Here is a 15145-nt window from a genome sequence, read left to right as displayed (position 1 = left end):
CCCAGAAGAGGCTCCTGGCTTTGGATCGGTATAGCATCAGCCCGTTGCGCTCACTTGGGGAGTGAATCATCGGATGGAAGATCTTCCTCTCTGTCTCTCCTCTGTGTATATCCGCCTTTCCAATAAAAAATAATAATAATAAATCTTTAAAAAAAAAAGAGAGAATTAGTCATAAGTTATCAAAGCACTTACCAGTCACATTTTGAAAGCTAATGCAGTATTTTAAATCTATTGTGCTATTTTCTTAGAGTGAATTCACTGTCTCCAACTTTGGCATTCTAGAATACAGGAATGATTAGGTGATTATCTAAAATTTTATTTTTCTATAACATGTGGATAGTTTAGAAGTTTATTGACAACGGAATTTAAAAGTTTGTTTCCAAGTGAACAATGTTGACGTATGTGCATAATTGTTTCTTTGTGATAACCAGAACTCAGTCTTGAATAACAAGAACCCAATTAGTTGATCCATCACTACTACTGCCCACAGTCTGCACTGGTGGAAAGCTGGAATCATGAATTAGAGTTATCTTATCAGACTTAGGTACATCAGTGTGTGATGTGGACATTTCAGCAGGTGTCTGGACTACTAGGCCAATGCCCACTCCACACTATCTTCTGAGCGTATTTTCTCATAAACATTTGAAATATTTTTACATATGCTTTGATTTATATTACTCTTGAATTTTCAGAAATTATGTTTCCCAAAGTGCAAAAGTCACAAAACAGTTGGATCTGAAAATTAATTATAAATCTTACATTGAAATCAATTGGATAAGATTGTAAAAACGTTTCAGTAGTAAGTTTTTAAGGCTTTCTCAAAGATATATAGTAGTAAAAAATAATGATTAAAAGTTTAACTTTTCATTAGGATATTCAGAGAGGTATCATACCCTTCCAAATGCAGTAATTTAAAAAAACGAAGAATTATGCTGCTTTGATTTCTAAAACGAAAATGCAATACAACATTTTTGTTATGGTTGTCTTTTTTCTTACTATCACTTTTTATTTCCCAGCAAGATAGAACAAATAATTCAATGCAGGGAAATTGACCAAATTATAGTACACGATTGTAATTGTTAGGCCACAAACTTTTCCATGAGTTTCTTTGGGTCCCATATGAAAAAGAAATTATTACTGGTCTTTAATTGAATGATTCAAATGATTCATGATATTCATAAGGAGATAATATATAGATTTCTCAGATAAAGCATGGTACTTGCTTGTCTTAACAATCTGTTAAGGTGATGATTTTCAAAGTCTGGTCTCTGAGTCATATGAAAACATGTTGGAAATACATATTCTCAGTCTTCACATCAGAACTACTTAAGAAACTCTTTGAATAGTATACCCCTTTGGATAATTCCAATGCTTGCATAAATTTCAAAATCATAGTTTTAAGATGAGATTGACAAATCCTCTTTGGATTGGTTTGTGACAATGTAGAAGTTACTTCTCAGTTAAGTCTTAAATAATGAAACAAATTCTGAAGAGCTATCACATATCATAGTATTAGGATTAATTAAATGTACAGAAGACTTGATTATTCAAAAGCAGATTTACAAAAGTAAGCATGTTGGGTTATGGATATATTAACGTGAGTTTAGCATTGCAAACTGTATATCTTGAAAGATCACATTGTTCATCAGAATTAAATGAGTTCAGATTCTCTCATGTTTCTTTTCCCAACCAAATAAAATTTGTTATGTTTGGAAAACCCACATATTTGAAATTGTAATGTTATGAGAAAGAATTACTTTGGAATTTCACATAGGATGACTTCTTGAAAGATAACTCAGTATTATGCAACAAAAGCCTAGAAACTTCACTTTAAAAAATTTATCCAGCGCACGGCGCAGTGGCCCAGTGGCTAAAGTCCTCTCCTTGAACGCGCCAGGATCCCATACGGGGACCCATACGGGCACCCAGCAGCTCCACTTCCCATCCAGCTCCCTGCTTGTGGCCTGGGAAAGCAGTCGAGGATGGCCCAAAGCTTTGGGTTCCTGCACCCATGTGGGAGACATGGAGGAGGTTCCTGGCTCCTGGCTTTGGATCAGCAGAGCACCGGCCATTGCGCTCACTTGGGGAGTGAATCATCGGAAGAAAAATCTTCCTCTTTGTCTTTCCTCCTCTCTGTATATCTGACTTTATAATAAAAATAAATAAATCTTTTAAAAAAATTATCCAAAAGAAATAGTTGCTCAAGTTTACAAAGATGAGTGTACAGAAATGTTTGTTTCTAAACATAAAACAATTAAAATCTACCTTGCTCTCTAGTAGTTAGCTAAATTATGGTATAAAATTATAGTTCCATATTTATTGACATATATGTACATTAACAATTATTATTGAATTGCTAATAATTTTAGAAGAATATGTTTATACAAGTAAAATTTTATTAAATTAATTGCATAGGTGTCATTTATACATATATGTGCACATAGAAAAAGCCAAAAATGTACACACACAAAAATGTTACTAAAAGAAATTCTTGATATACATACATTTTATTATGTATAATATGTTATACACATAATTCTGGCTATATACATATATATTGTTTTATTTATCTTTGTTTTCTAGTATGAAACTCTAATCCTGTGTGAACAAATCATGGGAGTTTAAAAACAAAATAATCCAAGATACTTTAACTGGCTTCTTACACAATCTTATCACTAGGGACTAGAAATATTCATTTTTACAAAAAGGTATTTGTCCCAGAGTATTTGAAAGCAACTAATCCTTCTTGCTATAGTAGTTCACAGTGAAGGTCAATAGTCTAAAATCTGGCACCGATTCATTTCTGAGCATTTGTATTATTATTAGATAATTGTAAAAATATGTTTTTCATTTTAGAAGTCCCTGGAAAAATAGGAACAGCCAGTAATAAGACACAAGAGATCTTGGTTTAGCCTCTGCTGTTAGCATTTTGTATGCTCTTGGAAATTTTAGCCTCCCTCTTTCCTGGCCTTGCTTTCCTCACATAAAAAGTAACTGAATCAAAAGTTCTTGATGGCATTTAGCAGCTCTAATAAACTAGGAATCTACAATGCAGTTAGAAGTCAAACTGTCAGTAGAGAGCTATATGAAAAAAATGTGGGGGCTAAGAAAAATAAAAATAACCCCCAAAATTTTACAAACACTCTTTAAAAGAGTCTGCTTCCAAATTTGCACAGGGTGTGGTTGATATTTCTCTTTCTTAGGAAGATTTTTACTTTAGTGACTTTTAAAATATATATTTTCTGTTAAATACCAAAAGCTTCTTGAACGTTGGTATGCTTGTGACACCTGGTGGTCAACTTAAAAATCACAGCTAAATTTCATCTCCGACACTCATTCCCATGCTCTCAGTGAGCCATTTTATTTCTAGATTCATTATCCATCAGGTACTCAGTTATTCACCTAACAAGATTCAGTAATATTTTAAGTTTTGTGAATCTGTGAAATGCTTGAGGCACTTTACTAAACACTTTACGGTTGAGGAAAAGAGGAGGATGAGTCAACTGAAACGTAACCATCGTAACACAACTGAATCATAAAAAGTTAAATTACAATAGCATACTAGATGTGATAAGCATATTCTCGCTAAAGAAAATGATTAAAAATATCAATTCTTGAAGCCAGTAAAGATGTCTTTCTTGAGGTCTCAAATGTCCCATATGTAAGTTAATACCAATGATTTACTGTGTCACAGGAATGCTGTGAGAGATTGTAAGTGTATACAGAGTGTTGAGCAGAGAATCTGGCCAAAAGTAGATATTCAGTGACTGTTAGTAATTTTTATAACAAAATCTCAAAGTGTTTAGGAAAAACTTTATGTTAACTGTTGTTCTGCAATTTTATTTCAGGAATGCTTCTGGTCCAATATTGAATTCTAGTATATATATGAAGATTATGAAATATATAAGTATATTTTAAATTCACACTCACTAAACATGAGGTTTTTTGTTGGTTCAGTTGATTAGCAAATGAAACCACACAAAAAATACAGTAAGGTGTCTTTATTAGAATAATTGCTTGATTCAACAAACAGTTAACTAAATCTAAAAGAAAACAAAATTAATTGAAGGTAGCTGACTGAGTGACAGGGTTATTTGAATGCAATGAGCTGTCAGTTCAGTAAATAAGATGTTTCTCAGAGCCTCACATGAGCAGTGTAAAGCCATCAAATAGGTTGTCTGACACTGTGTGGGCTATACACATACATTTTCACGTTTTTAATGGTTGTATTTAAATTTCAGTAGACATACCTCAGACACTATATTGCTTTTCAAACTCTTATTTCAAGAGTTGTTGCAAAATGTGCACTCACTTTTGCACTATATACTGCCAACTTAATATTAAGACTCATTTCTCCTTTATTTCATTAAAATATATATCAAAATAAAACTAACTCCAATTGCAAGCAATTTAAATTACAAAGGAGTGCTAAAATCCTATAGTTTTGCATCTACAATAAAATGAATACACTGTATTTCCTAAAAGCATTAAAAATTTGAGTAGTTGAACTGTTCATTTTCAAAAATAAAATAAGCTATTTTGTTACTGGCTTTGGGCCAAAAGCAATAATGTTTGGACACAAAATCAGGAACAAGACCCATGTCATATTAGGAATGCATATTTAATCTGGATAAAGAAGATTTGAGATAGAAAAGGAGTATTATCTTCAGATATTTTAAGTGATTTCTTTTATAAAGGGAGTAGACTTCATTTTATTTGGCTTTGGCAACAACTAGATTGAAATGACAGGAACAGGTTTTGACTCATAGACGGGAAAATGTTTATTAAGAAGCATTATTTAAAAAGCATAACTTTCCATATCAATAACTTTTCACCAGAGTTACCCTGGGAGTTGGATGATATTGTTTTTTGTTTTGTTTTGTTTTAAGATTCATGTATTTGTCTTGGACAGTCAGATTTACAGAGACAAGGAGAGACAAAGAAATATCTACTGATTCACTCCCCCAAGTACCCACCACAGCTGGAGCTAAGCCGATCCAAAGCCAGGAGCCAGGAGCCTCCTCCCGGTCTCCTACGCAGGTACAGGGTCCCTAAGGCCTTATGTCATCTTCAACTGCTTTCCCCGGCCATAAGCAGGGAGCTGGATGGGAACTTTGGCCACTGGGACAGGAACTGGAGCTGATGTGGAAGACATTGAAAGGCAAGGGTTTTAGCCACTAGGCTACCGGGATGGCCTGAAAGTGCTTTGTTGTTGTTGTTGATGTTGTTGTTGATTATTTGCTTATTTGCTGCTATACTTACTACCAAGGCCTTTCTATCCTTCACATACTTTGATAGCATGATCTTCTGAAAGCATGATCTTCTGAAACTGTCATGAATTTGTTAATGGACATAAATGTTTAGTTGCAGAAGCCTGGCTGTCCAGGGGTCGGGGAAGTCCCAACTCTGCTCTGTGGAGTGCAGACCTGCCCCAGGGGTGGGTGTGCTGGAGCCAGGCTCTTGGCCCACACCCCAGATTCGCCAGCCGCTGGGCACCATTGGAGCCCCTCCCTTGCCTTTCCTCCTCACTTCCAGCCCCCTCAAATTCAGCTCCAATCCCACAGGTGGAGGCTGCGCCTCGGGGCCCAGCCTGGGGACATCCACAGCACCCCAGATGGACAGTCGGTGCCGGCTAAGGTCCAATGTCTCCCCTCCAGCTCTCGGCAGGGCCTGGCTGGGGCTGAGGGCACAACACAGTCTCTTCCTAGAGTTCTTGTTGTTCAAGAGGGTGGCCGCAGTCCTGGCCTGCAGGATCCTTCTCCCTCCTGGTGCCGGGCTGGTCACCTGCGAGGCCAGGACACCTTGCGCTCTTGAGTGAGCGCTCCTGACCCTGAGGTGACAACTCCGACCTCACCAGGGCCCTGAACCAGAAAGGGCGTGTCAGGCTCCAGCCGCCAGGCTGGTCTGCACTTGGCAGATGTAGATAGCAGATCGGCTCCACGCAGCAGGCCTGGGCACCGCTGTGGCTGTTGGGGTACACTTGCCTCTCTGTTCCTCCCGTTTCCATCTCTTTTGCATGTTTCTTTTGGGAAAAAAAAAATTTCTTAACTGCCATAAAACATACCCAAGAATAATTTTGTCCTCAGTAAAAATCAAGAAGGGAGAGGTAAATATTGTCAGAGTTGTAGTGTCTTTTCGAAGCCTCTGTTCTTCCAAGCCCTCGTGACCTGTCAGTCAGGGTCCATATCCCATATCTCATTCAAAAAGGTTCTAAGACACACCTCAGAAGTCACAGAATCCAGTAAAAGACTGTAGTTGAAAATGGAGTAAGTTTTCTCTCTTCCAGGATTGATGATAGGGAATTTAATTATATTGAAAGTAGAGCTGGTGACAACTGGAAAACAGAAGTGTGAAACTACCCCAAATATTGGAATATATGTGTAGGGTTATTTGGTAGTGAAGGCATGCCAATTGATTATGACTTGTGTTACTTTCTCTTACCACTAAAGGGAACACCTGACTATGGTTATTGCCAAAATACTACTGAAAATTTCTTTCTCAGTATTGTTATCCATTTGCAGATTGCGATGATATTTTCAGCTTCCACAGGCAACATGCTTTAGTTTCATAAAAGTTCTGAATGTCTCTGTGGTACGAAACAAATATACTTGTATACTGATATATGGATTGGCATATCCTTGATCCTGTTTTTGTTCTGTTTTCTGCAGATACCATCATTCTAATGCTTTCCAGAAGGAAGGAACATAAATACTCAAGATGGGAAGTAACAGCACCAACAGCACAAGAACAAAGTGCACTGATCTTCAAATGTCCTTTCAATACTCCCTCTACGCTACCACATATATTCTTATATTTGTCCCTGGTCTTCTGGCCAACACTGCAGCCTTGTGGGTTCTGTGCCGCTTCATCAGCAAGAAAAACAAAGCCATCATTTTCATGATCAACCTCTCTGTGGCTGACCTTGCTCACGTGCTGTCCTTGCCCCTCCGGATTTACTATTACATCAGCCACCACTGGCCGTTCCAGAGAGCTGTTTGCCTGCTGTGTTTCTACCTGAAGTATCTCAACATGTATGCCAGCATTTTCTTCCTGACGTGCATCAGTCTTCAGAGGTGCTTCTTTCTGCTCAAGCCCTTCAGAGCCAGAGACTGGAAGCGTAGATACGACGTGGGCATCAGTGTGGCCATCTGGGTCGTCGTGGGGACTGCCTGCCTGCCAATTCCTATTCTGAGAAGTGCTGGTTTAGCCAACAACACAGAATTCTGCTTTGCTGATTTAGGCCTACACAATATCAGCATGGCTTCCTCAATTGGCATGGTAACTGCAGCAGAACTTGGAGGGTTTATATTGCCTGTTGTAATTATTACTTGCTGCACTTGGAAAACCAGAAAATCTTTACAAGAAGTTCAAATCCCCCCTCAGAACACCAAGGAGAGGAAAAAAGCTCTGAGGATGGTCCTGATGTGTGCAGTGGTGTTTATTGTATGCTTCACCCCATATCATCTTAACTTTCCATTCTTCATGATGGTGAAGCAAGAAGTCTTTTCGAATTGCTCCTTTATTAAGGTTACTTTATGTTTGCATATCATTTCCCTGTGTCTTGCTAATTTGAATTGCTGTCTTGATCCAATTATATACTATTTTATGACCTCGGAATTTCGTGATCAATTTTCAGAGCATGGTGGCTTAGTTCTTCAGTCATGTATAAGATGTAAGGACAGTGCTTTGGAAATTCACCAGAGGCAAGAAGATCTTCAGACCATCTCTCTCGAATGTTTGGAGGATTCTAGGACAATGTAATCACATAATTTGTTAAAGAGATCTATATACTCTGTCGATTTAGCTATGTTCCCGAGAAGACATTTTCTTTAAACATGGTATTCCTGAGTGATTTAATAAAATATGGGCTGCCTCCTTCCCTTAATCACAAAAAAATGATAATTCTGAAAGAACAATTTGTGCCTGCTTGTGAACATGGAAATGTACTGTCCTGCAGAACATGTCAGAAGATATCTTTCTTTACAAAAATAATGAGCAACAGCATGAGTTGCACACCTGTTCATCAACAAGGAGTTTGGTTTTTTCACCCTCTCTTAAGTGGAAAAAAAAAACATAAATTGAATGTGTAGTTATGGATGAATTTCCCATTGAAAATGACCTATCAGACACATATATGCCTAGCATTATTTACAAAGTGTGTATGACTTTGAACAAAACAGGTTATGGAGAAAAGAAATTTTAACATCGAGTTATGAAAATTAACAACCTTATAACTTAGAATAACAATTTTTTTTCTTTCCTCGGGTAAATAAACAATTCAGATAAAATCCAAATATGTCAAATGTTTCATGGAATTTGCACACAACACATGCTTTAAACACAAAATAGAATCCTGTTGTAACATCCCACAAGCTTAAGTCTCGGGAGTTTCAATGATGATTCTATGCTTCATGAAACTAAACTGCAGCCATGGTGTGTCTAGATTTAAATCTCTAAATACAGTTTGAGTTGCAATTGCCCTTGATTTGTGAGAATCAGTGAGTTGATGAAAAATCAAAAGCAGTTATACAGTATTTCAGTTCCTAAACACTAGTCGGATTTTGTTTCTAGTATGTGAAGATGTGTATAAGAAGACTATTGTTGAACTGAATTCTATTATGGGTAGGGAATGAAAAGAGTAGTTATTCTTGAAATCCCCGAAGTTAGATCATTTAAAAACATTAATTGCTACATTTATATGTATTCAAACTGGATTTTTATATACATATCCATTTTTCCTTAAAATAATATTTTAAAGGTAGTGATTAGTTTCACAACGGTAAAAATACTTATCTGCTTGTATATGATTGGAAATCCACAAAAAAATTTGTGGGACTTTTTTGGTAACATATTGCTTATCAGAACAACAGCAGGTAACACGTACCACATGGGAGTAAACAAGGGAAGACCTAGGTGTTTGGAATTCTGGAATGGTACTATCATTCAGACTGGTGTATTTATGTAGAAAGAATTGTTTAACTCTGTAAGTGCCTGAACATTTTTTTAAAAACACAGTGCTAGGTGCAAATGTTTCTGCATTATATTTCTTCTGCCCTCGAAAGCAATTTGTGTTAAATTTGGTGAGTGAAAAAACTGATCCAGATTCAGAGGACCAGGATGCTACTTTGAGGCCTGTCACCATTAGGCTACTTTTGATAAATTACTTCTGAGTTTTACCCTTATTATTCATATGTGCAGCCGCTAGAATAGCTGGAGATCAAAGTGAGGCATGTTTTCTGGCACATGTGTTTTAAATACTAACCACTTCACAAATGTTTGTTGCCATTGTTGTTTTTACTATTACTAAAGAATGTCTAGCATTTGATGTACTCTTCAGTACCATGAGGGATCATTGCTATAAACACCAGTTACTTTCCTGACTGTACCTATTGCTCCTCCCAGGGCTTTAGAGATCTATGTTATTAATAGGTCCACGGATTTTTGTTCTTATCTATAAGCTATATGTATAGTGTTTCTATCTCTACAATTCCAAGGTATCAGTTCTCACATCCTGCCATTGTTAGTGGTCCTTTCTCAATAAGTCAATCTTTCTGATTAATTATTTCTAATCTTTGGTGGCATCCAAAACACTAACTAGTTTGGATAGAGGTACAATTCAACAAAGTTAGTAAAAGTGTATTTATTTTGTTTGGAGAGGATTGCATGGAAAAGGGAAAATCTCCTAAGGGAATGAAGTGTGCAGGGTTTCATCTGTACATTTTATGATGTCTATTTTGGCAGTTCAGAGCTATTTTTCTTCCTTCCTGCTCTGTCCACCTGTGTGTGGACAGATAAAATTGCCAGGTGCTTGAGCTCTAGATTACTGAGGTATGATTAGCTACTTTTGGGCACCTGAAATATCTTGGAATATAAATATTACTGGATGGGTGGCTAAACACACGTCTGTGTACCTAGCTACACAGAGATATAGATATAGATATAAATTTTGGATATATTAAAAGCCATTACTCACTTCATCAAGCATGAGTTTATAACTATTTTATTACTCTTAGTGAGATTATTTTCTATTTCCTATAGTGCTTTCCAGAAAACATTTCACCATGGCTATTGTTTCTTTCTTGTACAGACACACTTTGTTGAGATTCCCCTAAGTATTTAAAGTCTATCTGAGATACATTGATCTGCTTCTTGCAACTGACTTACTGTTATTCTGAATAATGAACATTATCCATTATATTTTAACAAAGATAATGGATTAGCTTACTCACTCTTCTGAAATTGTCAAAATTCTCCAGAAATTTTCAATTTATTCTTCTAAAGAAATATACACAAGAGTATGTCTGGGGCAAAGTAACTAACCACGTTTTTAAATTCACTGTTTTCTGAACCACTGGACTATAGGAATTCTAAAAATAGTAGCCTTGGATCTATAGCTGTAAATGACTGAGATTATATAATTTACCCACTAGTCCTACCCCTATTTTTACTTAACTGTGTGATGTCAAGCAAAATATTTTATCACTTCTCAAGACTCTTGGAAAGTTTAATAAGGGGATACATATACAATATATAATATATACTATATACATGTATATGCAATATATAATACATACCATATACATATCATATATAGGTATATATCATATATTGTATATAGATGTATATATGTGCATATATAATATATGTATGCATATATGTATATGTATAAAGCCATTTTAAAACTATAATGGTTAAATATAAGGCAATATTAAGAATGAAATCAGATCAGGGAAAATGCCTACTCAACTAATCACATCAGACAAAGCATTAATAAAGATGTTTTTAAACATTACCACATAGAAAGCATGAAGATTTGATGTAGTGCCCAGAGTGAAAACAGCAGTGGTGAAGATCCCTGTGTTTTAACATACGGAAGTATTTGCCTGCGTCCCTAAAATGAGCTCTTTAGGTTATGCATTAATGGAATTCATCAGTCCTGCATCTTTGAAAACTCAAGTGAAAGACTAACTATTGCTTTAGGAGCACAAGGAAGATCCAGGAGAGCATAGTCAGTTTCCCCAGTGGTTACACTGAGTAGATGGGAGGCAAAGTCTGTAGAACTTTGAAAAGGAGTGCATTTGAGAGAAAATTAAAGGAATATACACTTACAATGGAAAGAACTGAAGACATACAAAGGTTATCTAATTGTTGTTAGGGCATGAATGAATTTTCTCAGTGGCCTTTAAAGGTTCAAAAGCTTGATCTGGCTAATAAGTTGAATAATCAAATCTACATAAGTATGTAATACTTAGTTTAAAAAATTAAGTATTATTTCAAAAACTTTTAAAGAAAGATTTATTCATTTGAAATGCAGAATAACAGAGCAATAGACATAGAGAGAAATATTCCATCCACTGACTCACTCCCCAAATAGCCACAATGATTGGGAATGGGCTAGGCTGAAGTTAGGAGTCAGGAACTCCATTTGGGTCTCCCACTTGGATTATAGGGATGCAAACACTTGGACCATTGTCCACTACTTTCCTAGGTGCATTAACCAGGACCTAGATTAGAAGCGAAGCATCCAGGATGTGAATCCGTGCTCTGACAATGAAATGCAGGCAATTTCAAGGGGTAGTTTAACACTCCTTGGCCACAGTACCAAACCCATTCCAAACTTCATGAAAAATCATTGAACATGCACGTGTTTGGCATTGCTCCCACTGATTCCCTGTCATCCTTTCCTTCACTTATCTATACAACTTGATGCAAATATTTCTGTATTCAGTTTAAATAAACAGAGTACACATCATTTCTTATACTGAACGACGTAATTAGTTTGAATTTATATCTTACAGGAATATTGACATTTTGGCAGTTAATTTACATCAGTAGATTAGTTAGGGGGTTAATATTCTTTCTCTATGGGAGTGTGTTTACAGGAATAAACTAGATAGTCTTTTGATAGAGTAAACACGCAAAATAGTTCTCTTACATCATGAAAAATAGTCAATATGCTCCTGATGAAAGATTTAAAGGGAAATACACATTGATTGGACTGTTAAAATACTAGTCTTTACAAAATTTGTATCAACATATATCAACTTTAGGATGTAAAAGTTTTATGCAGTGGTCAAGATGTTGCTTGAGATAACTGCATCCCATATTGATATGCTTAGTTTTGGGAACTAAGTTTGTTTACAGTTTTCTGCTAATGTGCACCTTAGAAAGTAGGAGGAGATGTCTCAAGCACTGGGTTCCTGCAGACAGCATGAGAGATATAGTTTGAAATGGTCACTTCAGTCTGGCTTAAACAGATGACAGAAGGGGTGTGTATGTGTGTGTGCACGCACACGTGCACATCAATTTTTCTTTGTACTTTTCAAAGAAATTTAATTTAAAAAGCTGAAAACCATACTTTTGTTCTGCATTTACCATAACAACTGTTAAGAATTAGGGGCCTATAAAAAGGTTCTTTCAATGAATACCTCCCATTAGAGTCATAGCATCTTGGCAGATTTTGGATTAGAAATAACTCATCTGAAGTATATTCTGCCTTTTGTGGTTTTTTTAAATATATTTTTGAAAGATTTATTTATTTTTATTGCAAAGTCAGATATACAGAGAGAAGAAGAGATAGAGAGGAAGATCTTTCATCCAATGATTCACTCCACAGGTGACCGTAATGGCCAAAGCTGAGCCAAACCAAAGCCAGGAGCCAAGGGCTTCCTCTTGGTCTCCCACATGGGTGCAGGGTCCCAAGGCTCTTGGCTGTCCTTTACTGCTTTCCCAGGCCACAAGCAGGAAGATGGACTGGAAGCAGGGCCACCGGGGCTAGAACCGGTGCCCATATGGAATCCCGGCACATGCAGGGCAAGGATTTTAGCTGCTAGACCACCGCGCTGGGCCCAGAAGTTTGGTAATATATGTTTTTAAGCTATACTTTAAATTTTTCAGAATTTTTTTCCTTTTGATATTACATTTGTTGTTATTAATAAATGGTAACTTCACCTTTCCTTAGTAGGGAAATGAAGGTGTGAAAGAGTAGGTGCAGAACAATGACAGTAGCTCATTGAATCAGTGACTTTTGTTTGTTTGCTTTTCCTCTGCTTCATCAATTCTTTCTTTTTTATTTCCGGCTATTCCAAAAAGGTGCTGATAAACTCAGAACTGTGTGAATTCCATCCAGGTTCTATTTTATAGCATCATCTTCTTAAGCTTCCTCTTAAGTAACAATAACCTGCTCCTGTCCTCAAGGCCACTACAATTCCCATCTTAGCTTACCATTCTGAATGGGTCTTTCTTTCTTACCTTCTCTGAGGCTTTGGTTCACTTGGTTGAAGCTTTCTACCAAGAATTCCGTTGAACTTCGGTAGGTTTTCTTCATTAAAGAAAGTCGCTGTCACATTCTAGGCTCCAAACATCTGTCATACCAAATAATAGGAAAGCAACTTTGACAGGAAGGATAAGACCAGAAGACCACCTGTAGTATAGAGCCATGATGAGAGTGGGTATACAAGGGGAGCTTAGCATAGGTCATTGAGCATTGGGGTGATAGGTGTAGGTTTATTACTTCAGTGCCTCAAAATGTGTTAAGTGCCTCCTTCAATTTACATACCTCAACACACCTTCTTTGGCATCCACTGACTGACAGATCAACTTAGAGTTCTTGGTCTGATATTTAGTGTAAATCCAGATTACTTTACCCATTCCCACCTCCATCTGTTTCTATAATCACCTTAGTTTTTACTGTCCCCCAGGAATCCCTTAAGGTTTTCAGTCTCTGTGGCTCCTCATCCCTCTTTTGAGAAAATACCTTCTAATCCCCAAGCTATTTGAATCTCAGCATCTTTCACTATGTGTCCCACTTGGTTTACTAATGTATTACAAGGCTGGAATTATGGTGCAGTGCATTAATCTGTTGTCTGTAATGCCGGCATCCCGTATGAATGTCAGTTCAAGTGCCATGTCACTTGCAGTCCAGTTCATTGTTAATGTGCCTGGGAAGGCAACGGAACAATGCCTATTACATTTGCCCTTGTCATACATGAGGGAGATGAGGATGGAGGTACAGATTCCTGGTTTTGAGCTAGTTCAGCCTTCTATGCTTGTGTATGTGTGTGTCCATCTCTCTCCTTCTCCAACAATGCCTTTCAAATAAATAAATCTTTTAAAAGGAGTGTACTCCAATTCCCATTACTCTTAGTGATGATTTTATTTCATTCTTCAACCTAAACTGCCATTACCAATTCCTGTAAGTTCAGGGGAGGAAACAGAGTCAAAACATTTCCAGAGACACACAGTAAGTGATTTCACAGAAAGTCATGTTAAAATAAGAAATCAAACTTAGATGTTCTAATTGCCAGTCCTGCATTCTTTCCAGTATATCTCCCTTAGCTATGTTTAACTTTGTGAATACATTATTTTAATTCTGTTATATAATGCTGAATTTCCTTCATTCAGAATCTAGAAGCATTCACACTCATCTCCATTTCTTAAAACAGTTCAGCACAGGTTAAGAGAAATGGGTAAATAACCTAGAAAGAGTTGGCAATTTACATATTTACATTTAGTGCCTTATGATGATTAATATTTTTACTTTGCCATTATTCATCTTGTGTCACTTGGCAGCATAATTGAGTGGTCTTTAGCATAATTGCATCTATCTATGTATCTGTCACAAGACTATGACACTAGGCTGTGATTGATACTTTTGAAACCTTGAGCAAACCACAGTCTCTTTCAGGACCTTGTGGGATAACACAGTGTATTTGACAAACTTATGTAATTTTTATGTGTTATTGTAACACTAGTATATGCATGCCTGCAAACTATTGTGGTGTAGCGCATATTTACTAATATCTTTTCAACACTAAAATTTCAATAAGGCTGATTTATCAGATTTTCATTGCTTAAAAAAAATCTCATTACAATAAGAACAGTTCATATAATCGGTACATACAATAAGGAATCCATCAGCCTTTGTGGCACAACACGTTAATCTACTGTCTACTGTCCTGGCATCCCATATAGGCACAGATTTGAATTTTGGCTACCCACTTCTGATCCAGCTCCTTGTTATGGGCCTGGAAAAAGCAATGGAAGATGGTCAAAGTGTTTGTGTCCCTGCCACACATGTGGTAGACTTAGATGGAGCTTCAGACTCCTGGCTTCAGCCTGTCCCAGTGGTAACCATTGTGGCCAT

The 15145-nt window shown here is 36.8% G+C and overlaps 1 protein-coding gene across 3 annotated transcripts in view; it reads left to right on the top strand.

Annotated features, from left to right (window-relative positions):
- The window catches only part of LOC121169222 (putative P2Y purinoceptor 10), a 40736-nt gene extending 32029 nt beyond the window's left edge, over positions 1 to 8707 (top strand). For all 3 annotated transcript variants that reach the window (XM_040999738.1, XM_040999737.1, XM_040999739.1), the window contains exon 2: positions 6669 to 8707. In XM_040999738.1, coding sequence (XP_040855672.1) covers positions 6718 to 7761 — 1044 coding nt within the window. In that variant the 5' untranslated portion in view covers positions 6669 to 6717 and the 3' untranslated portion in view covers positions 7762 to 8707. The remainder of the gene's footprint in view (positions 1 to 6668) is intronic.
- The last annotated feature ends 6438 nt before the right edge of the window (positions 8708 to 15145 follow it).

Source organism: Ochotona curzoniae, unplaced genomic scaffold (assembly GCF_017591425.1).
Source record: "Ochotona curzoniae isolate NIBS_2020 unplaced genomic scaffold, NIBS_Ocur_1.0 scaffold_1852, whole genome shotgun sequence".
NCBI classification, from domain to species: Eukaryota; Metazoa; Chordata; class Mammalia; order Lagomorpha; family Ochotonidae; genus Ochotona; species Ochotona curzoniae.
This window is presented reverse-complemented; position numbering and strand designations above follow the sequence as displayed.